Below are 8,258 nucleotides of genomic sequence, written 5' to 3'. Positions count from 1 at the left end.
GCAGGACAAGGGAGAGCGAGTAGAAAGGGAAGGGAGGGAAAAATGTGAGCAAGCAGAGGCTGTATCATCACTACTGCCACACACACACACACAGACAGACACACACACACACACACACACACGCGCACACACACACACACACACACACCCTGGCTGCCTAGAAGCTTCCCGGAGAAAATGTCCCGGTGACATTATCCATCACATCTGGATGTTCGCCCGCCTCGAAGGACTCTTCCTGCTTTGAGTGTGTGTGTGTGTGTAAAAGTGTGTGTGTGAGAAAGTGTGTGTGTGCGAAAGTGTGTATTCGCTAGAGCTGCTTGTTTTGGACTCTTTTTGCCCGGCTGAGACTGTGGAGGAGCTGCTGGGGATTTGTTTTCTGCTGTTGCAAAGAGTGGATGCAGAGTGCTGACCTCAGGATTTATAGTGGAGATGGGGGGGGGGGCGGGGGGGGCTTGCACTGCAGCATCAGACCGACATCTCTTGTTCTACGCGCTCCTTTTTTGTGTTTTTGTTGTTTGTTTTTTCGTGCCTCTCGAGGTCGCACACAAGATGGATAACTGCTTCTGAGGGAGAAAAGACACTGATTTAAGAACGGGACCGGCAACTTCTGGATCTAGAGAATAGACTTGGGATGGCGTCCATGTTGAGCTGAAACCGCCACCCCCCCCCCCTCCCCCCCTCTCCTCAAACATGAACTCTTCCTCAGATGCGAACCAAAGCGTCTCTTCACCGTTCTGCCTGCTGGGCGCCGCCGGCTACTCGCGCAGCCTGGACACCTGCGTGCTGGAGGTGGCGGTCATCCTCTTCCTCACCACGCTCATCATCGCCGGCAACCTGGTGGTGATCTTCGTGTTCCACTGCGCGCCGCTGCTGCACCACCACACCACCGGGCACTTCATCCAGACCATGGCGTACGCCGACCTGCTGGTGGGCGTGAGCTGCCTGGTGCCCTCGCTATCCCTGCTGCGCTTCCTGCGCGGCCTGAACGAGGAGCTCACCTGCAAAGCATTCGGCTACATGGTGTCGGTGCTGAAGAGCGTCTCCATGGCGTCGCTGGCGTGCATCAGCGTGGACCGCTACATCGCCATCACCCGGCCGCTGTCGTACGCTACTCTGGTGACGCCGTGCCGCCTGAGGGCGTGCATCGTCCTCGTCTGGGCGTACTCGGCGCTCGTCTTCCTGCCGTCCTTCTTGGGCTGGGGGAAGCCGGGTTACCACGGCGACACGTTCCGGTGGTGCGCCGAGTCCTGGACGACCAGCCCGGGGTTCAGCGCCTTCATCGTGGCGCTGCTCTACGCGCCGGCGGCGCTCACCGTCTGCTTCACCTACGGGAGCATCTTCCGGATCTGCCGGCAGCACACGCGGGAGATCACGCGGCGTCACGCCCGCTTCAGCTCGCAGGCGGAGGGCGGCGGCGGCGGTGACAAGAGCGAGAAGAGTGTGCGCTGCCCGGACCAACGCTATGCACAGTGCTGTTCCGCATAACCAGCGTCTTCTACGTGCTGTGGATGCGTACATCCTATACTTTCTCCTGGAGAGCGCCGGGCTGTACCGCCACAAGGTGGCGTCTTCTTCACCACGTGGCTTGGCGATCAGGCAAACAGTTTCTGCAACTGCCTCATCTACAGCCTCTCCAACAGCGTCTTCCGGAAAGGTCTCGGCCGCCTCTTTCCGCCCGCTGCTGCCCGCCTGCCTCGGCTGCATGGACGCCAAAAAGGCCCGGAGCCTCGCCGGCCCGCGTGAGGACCACTGATCCGCTTTGGGCCCCCTTTTTGGAGGCGTTGCCTTTAGGTGCGTAGCGAGACACAGGTGGGACCCTCCAGCTGCCCTTACAGATGCCCGTCGGCCCTCTCGAAGGCGATTTATTATCGTTGTGAAGGTTTCTCTTCACGGCTGCAGAAAACTGACGTTTTATTTTATATTTTTACATTGAAAGTGGACTCCAGGAATACGATTCACGCGTCTCACTTCGGGGGATTTAATAAAGACACCCCTGCCTGCACTGACTTAACAACTCCCAGATGCAAAAGAAATGAACACATAAAGGAAAACACAGCACGACTTGAATTGTCTTCAGGGTAGAGGATGCAAAAAAACACTTAATCCCCCTTCCCTTAGGGAACGGCTAGAGTTACTGAAAAGCCTTCTTATAATCAGCCTGTGTGTGTGTGTGTGTAACAATGTGTGTCTTATGGACCTTAAGATCATCTCCCAGTTAGAAGATGGAGGTTTATTTAGGAGCTGCTGTTAGTTTTCATAATTAATTTGAAGGCTCCTTTTTCTTTGGAAGGAAAGTGTGTTTACAGTCTCAGGTTTCACGTGAAATCGTAGATAAAAAAGAAGAAGAAAGAATTGTCTTACTTTCTTTCTTTCTGCTCATGAGCCGGGGGGAAAGTTCCCCAACAAACCAACAAACCACCACACGGTGTTCATGCAGACTGGCTTCCTCCTCAGGTTGTGATCAGCTGTTCTCCCTCAAAGCCTTCTGGATCTCACGGGAGAACAAGCGCTCCTCTCAGAGCCAGAAGCCCGAAGGCCTTTGGCCTTGTGGGGTCCCTCCACACACTAACTCCTCTCAGAGCCTCGTGGGGTCCTCTAGCCTCGCGGGGTCCTCCGGCCTCGTGGGGTCCTCCACAAACTTGCTCCTCTCAGAGCCTCGTGGGGTCCTCCGGCCTCGTGGGGTACTCCACAAACTTGCTCCTCTCAGAGCCTCGTGGGGTCCTCTAGCCTCGCGGGGTCCTCCGGCCTCGTGGGGGTCCTCCACAAACTCGCTCCTCTCAGAGCCTCGTGGGGTCCTCCAGCCTCGTGTGGTCCTCCGGCCTTATGGGGTCCTCCACAAACTTGCTCCTCTCAGAGCCTTGTGGGGTCCTCCGGCCTCGTGGGGTCCTCCACACACTCGCTCCTCTCAGAGCCTTGTGGGGTCCTCCAGCCTCATGGGGTCCTCCACACACTTGCTCCTCTCAGAGCCTTGTGGGGTCCTCCGGCCTCGCGGGGTCCTCCACACACTCGCTCCTCTGTGATCCGCTGACCGCTCGTGGCTTCAAGTAAATATACTTCAGCAGGGTTTCGATATGTAAACGTTGGCCGTACACATGATTAAGTGGGCAGAGCGTTGTGTTTTAATAAGATTATTTATTTGTCGGGTAATTTATTGTCGAGGAGGAGAAGAACGTTTCAGATGCAGAGTTTGGGATTTAAAGTCACGATGAAATGATATTTATGCGAGCGTCTTGTCTTCTGAATTTTAACGTATTTACGGTCACAATAAAATAAAAGACGAAACCTTTTTGTGTTCTTGTCCGGGTTTTGTTTTTTAATTGTTTTAAAGGCACTTTTTTTGTTTTTTAAAGGCGAAGAAATTCCACGATTCAATGAAATCAGCATGCAAACTTATCAGTAAACCATAAAAAACTGAACTGATAACCAAACCGCAGCTCATTCACACTGAAAAGCTGCTCCAGCGAGCCAGAAATAGCAAAAAAAAGCCACTTTGTTGCATTTACTGCAACGTAAATCACTGACTAAGCAAGATTCATATGAAGTTACCGCCGGCGCCCGGAGCGTGGACCATATTTCCTCCTTACAATAACCATCTGTGTGTCAAACACTTTGTGTGGGCTGAATTATAGTAAAGTTATTTACCACAACGTCGGGGTATTAAAACCATGTTACTGATCATTATTCATATTAAAAATATCCTTTTATAGATGCATCCTCCGGAGCGTCGGCACGTTCGATTCCCGGCTGGACTTTTCCTGCATGATTCTGGTTCGATGCCACTGAGGACAACATACCGATTGTCTGAGGATCCCAATTACTGGTCCAGGTCCTGGTCCTGTTCCCGGTCATCTCAGGGGACCCCCCACCATCCGTCCGACTGGTTACCCCCCGATGTCGATGTCTTAACTCTCCATTCTCTACGCAGCATCTGAATATGATGTGAACGCTGCAGATTATTGTGAAATCGACGGGTGTAATTTGTCCGATTAAAATGTTTTGATTGATTTGGGACCAAAAAATAAATAAATGCCCTTCAAACTATTTATTCTCATGCAGTTGGGAAGACCTCTTTGAAAGGGATCTAATCAAGTTGAATTATTACTTACTAATAATCCCTTCACAGCCCGGGATCCAGGATGGGAGGAAGATTTAATCTGGACCGCAGCCGGTTAAACAATAACCGACTCATGTCGCCGGGTTCTGGTTCTACTGCGGCTCCTTTGGACCATTTGCATATAATATACAGTTCTCAGGCCTCATAGACCACAGAGCATACAAAGTGACAAAGCAAAACTAAGAGCGACTCCTCTGGTTGTATAGAAGTCTATGCTTCATGTGTTAAAGCTGCATTCTCTCTCCTGACCACCAGGGGGCGACTTCTCTGGTTGTATAGAAGTCTATGCTTCATGTGTTAAAGCTGCATTCTCTCTCCTGACCACCAGGGGGCGACTCCTCTGGTTGTATAGAAGTCTATGCTTCATGTGTTAAAGCTGCATTCTCTCTCCTGACCACCAGGGGGCGACTCCTCTGGTTGTATAGAAGTCTATGCTTCATGTGTTAAAGCTGCATTCTCTCTCCTGACCACCAGGGGGCGACTCCTCTGGTTGTATAGAAGTCTATGCTTCATGTGTTAAAGCTGCATTCTCTCTCCTGACCACCAGGGGGCGACTTCTCTGGTTGTATAGAAGTCTATGCTTCATGTGTTAAAGCTGCATTCTCTCTCCTGACCACCAGGGGGACTCCTCTGGTTGTATAGAAGTCTATGCTTCATCTGTTAAAGCTGCATTCTCTCTCCTGACCACCAGGGGTGACTCCTCTGGTTGTATAGAAGTCTATGCTTCATGTGTTAAAGCTGCATTCTCTCTCCTGACCACCAGGGGGCGACTCCTCTGGTTGTATAGAAGTCTATGCTTCGTGTGTTAAAGCTGCATTCTCTCTCCTGACCACCAGGGGGTGACTCCTCTGCTTGTATAGAAGTCTATGCTTCGTGTGTTAAAGCTGCATTCTCTCTCCTGACCACCAGGGGGCGACTCCTCTGGTTGTATAGAAGTCTATGCTTCATGTGTTAAAGCTGCATTCTCTCTCCTGACCACCAGGGGGCGACTCCTCTGGTTGTATAGAAGTCTATGCTTCATGTGTTAAAGCTGCATTCTCTCTCCTGACCACCAGGGGGTGACTCCTCTGCTTGTATAGAAGTCTATGCTTCGTGTGTTAAAGCTGCATTCTCTCTCCTGACCACCAGGGGGCGACTCCTCTGGTTGTATAGAAGTCTATGCTTCATGTGTTAAAGCTGCATTCTCTCTCCTGACCACCAGGGGGCGACTCCTCTGGTTGTATAGAAGTCTATGCTTCATGTGTTAAAGCTGCATTCTCTCTCCTGACCACCAGGGGGTGACTCCTCTGCTTGTATAGAAGTCTATGCTTCGTGTGTTAAAGCTGCATTCTCTACACAGTGAGTGACAGGTTGCTACATCACTCGTCCACATTCTAAATATGGTCACTTCCTGTTTACTGGTTGCCAGATGTTTTCTACCAATGTTCCTCCCTCACACGCGTTGGACTCACACGTCTTTTTTCACTTCTGTTCACATTGATTATGCTCACATGAAAGTTATTGATAGGGGGAAAGAGTACGTTGAACTTCCTGTACGTGGGATCGAGCTGCTCAGAGGATGTAACTGTGGATCAATAAGGGTTCTGAAAGGCAAAGCCAATAGTTTTGTGGACGGCAATTAGACCACTTGTCCTAACGAGGTGGCTAGATAAGTTCTCAGGGTCGCCAGCTGGTTGTGGGGAAAGAAAAAAGGAAAAAGAATAACATATTAAAGTTAAAATAACATATTTAAGTTAGAATAACATAGTTAAGGCTGGGGGAATGTTTGTTTTCACATTACATCATACCAGTGATGTAATTAGCCTGAGAATAGGTTTTCTTGAGTGCGTTTGTTAAGAGTCAATGTGTGTGTGCGTGTGCATGTGTGTGTGTGTGTGACTGAAACTAAAGGAAATCGAGCTCAACGGTCGCGTCTCTTGACAATCATCTTCACTGGAAAGTAAAACAACGAATCCAGACTAATAAAAATCATTTTTAGGGCAGCAGCTTTCTTTCTTTTATTTGTTTGTTTGTTTGTTTCCTTTATGAAAAGGCTGCTTCTCAAGATGCTCTCCCTGGAGCCAACAACGCTCTGTACGTTGTGTGGTTATCTGATTAAACATCGTGACTATGAACACACTCTACATCATACGAACAAATAAATAATAAAGGAGAAATTGTGGTCTGGAAACTCTTCAGTCCCCGTTAAGCCCCTGTGTGTGTGTGTGTGTGTGTGTGTCCACAGCTAATCTAGCATCCGACTCGGCCCATCTGTCCAATATTTATGGTGCTTATTTATGACTAAATGCTCAAAGACGTATCGTGGTTTCAGTGATTCTTCCACTTGTTAGTCCACTTGTTACGTCCACTTGTTAGTCCACTTGTTACGTCCACTTGTTAGTCCACTTGTTACGTCCACTTGTTACGTCCACTTGTTACGTCCACTTGTTAGTCCACTTGTTACGTCCACTTGTTACGTCCACTTGTTAGTCCACTTGTTACGTCCACTTGTTAGTCCACTTGTTAGTCCACTTGTTAGTCCACTTGTTACGTCCACTTGTTAGTCCACTTGTTACGTCCACTTGTTAGTCCACTTGTTAGTCCACTTGTTAGTCCACTTGTTACGTCCACTTGTTACGTCCACTTGTTACGTCCACTTGTTAGTCCACTTGTTACGTCCACTTGTTACGTCCACTTGTTACGTCCACTTGTTACATCCACTTGTTAGTCCACTTGTTACGTCCACTTGTTAGTCCACTTGTTACATCCACTTGTTAGTCCACTTGTTAGTCCACTTGTTACGTCCACTTGTTAGTCCACTTCTTACGTCCACTTGTTAGTCCACTTGTTACGTCCACTTGTTAGTCCACTTGTTACGTCCACTTGTTAGTCCACTTGTTACGTCCACTTGTTTGTCCACTTGTTACATCCACTTGTTAGTCCACTTCTTACGTCCACGTCCACTTCTTATGTCCACGTCCACTTGTTACGTCCACGTCCTCTTGTTAGTCCACTTCTTATGTCCACGTCCTCTTGTTACGTCCACTTCTTATGTCCACGTCCTCTTGTTACGTCCACTTCTTATGTCCACGTCCACTTGTTACGTCCACTTCTTATGTCCACGTCCTCTTGTTACGTCCACGTCCTCTTGTTACGTCCACTTCTTATGTCCACGTCCTCTTGTTACGTCCACGTCCTCTTGTTACGTCCACTTCTTACGTCCACGTCCTCTTGTTACGTCCACGTCCTCTTGTTACGTCCACTTCTTATGTCCACGTCCACTTCTTACGTCCACGTCCTCTTGTTACGTCCACTTCTTACGTCCACGTCCTCTTGTTACGTCCACGTCCTCTTGTTACGTCCACTTCTTATGTCCACGTCCACTTCTTACGTCCACGTCCTCTTGTTACGTCCACTTCTTATGTCCACGTCCACTTGTTACGTCCACATCCTCTTGTTACGTCCACTTCTTATGTCCACATCCTCTTGTTACGTCCACTTCTTATGTCCACGTCCACTTGTTACGTCCTCTTGTTACATCCACGTCCTCTTGTTACGTCCACTTCTTATGTCCACGTCCACTTGTTACATCCACGTCCTCTTGTTACGTCCACTTCTTATGTCCACGTCCACTTCTTACGTCCACGTCCTCTTGTTACGTCCACTTCTTATGTCCACATCCTCTTGTTACGTCCACTTCTTATGTCCACGTCCACTTGTTACGTCCTCTTGTTACGTCCACGTCCTCTTGTTACGTCCACTTCTTATGTCCACGTCCACTTGTTACGTCCACGTCCACTTGTTACGTCCACGTCCTCTTGTTACGTCCACTTCTTACGTCCACGTCCTCTTGTTACGTCCACTTCTTACGCCCACGTCCTCTTGTTACGTCCACTTGTTACGTCCACGTCCTCTTGTTACGTCCACTTCTTACATCCACGTCCACTTGTTACGTCCACGTGTTAGGCGTGTCCGGTTGCGTCTCTCAGTAACATTCTGGATGTGCTTCCTGCTCCCAGGCGGTCGCTCTCCTTTCAGCTTTGATCCCCGACTCAAAAACACGTCATGTCAGAGTTGACGTTTCTATTTTCTTGTGGGAAAATCCCCCCCAATGCCCCCGGGGCAAAGGACTCTTCACAGAGACCCACAGTGCTACATTTGGACC

The 8,258-nt window shown here is 49.5% G+C and overlaps 1 protein-coding gene across 1 annotated transcript; it reads left to right on the top strand.

The window, feature by feature from the left end:
* Positions 1-690: 690 nt before the first annotated feature.
* On the top strand, positions 691-1,753 carry LOC117735836 (probable G-protein coupled receptor 21). Its single transcript, XM_034540724.1, is given in 5 exon segments — positions 691-1,465; positions 1,468-1,509; positions 1,512-1,565; positions 1,568-1,668; positions 1,670-1,753. Coding segments are annotated over 5 exon segments (1,056 nt in total).
* The last annotated feature ends 6,505 nt before the right edge of the window (positions 1,754-8,258 follow it).

This window comes from Cyclopterus lumpus, chromosome 9 (genome assembly GCF_009769545.1).
Source record: "Cyclopterus lumpus isolate fCycLum1 chromosome 9, fCycLum1.pri, whole genome shotgun sequence".
NCBI classification, from domain to species: domain Eukaryota; kingdom Metazoa; phylum Chordata; class Actinopteri; order Perciformes; family Cyclopteridae; genus Cyclopterus; species Cyclopterus lumpus.
Note: the sequence above shows the minus strand (reverse complement) of the source record. Positions and strands in the feature narration are given on the sequence as shown.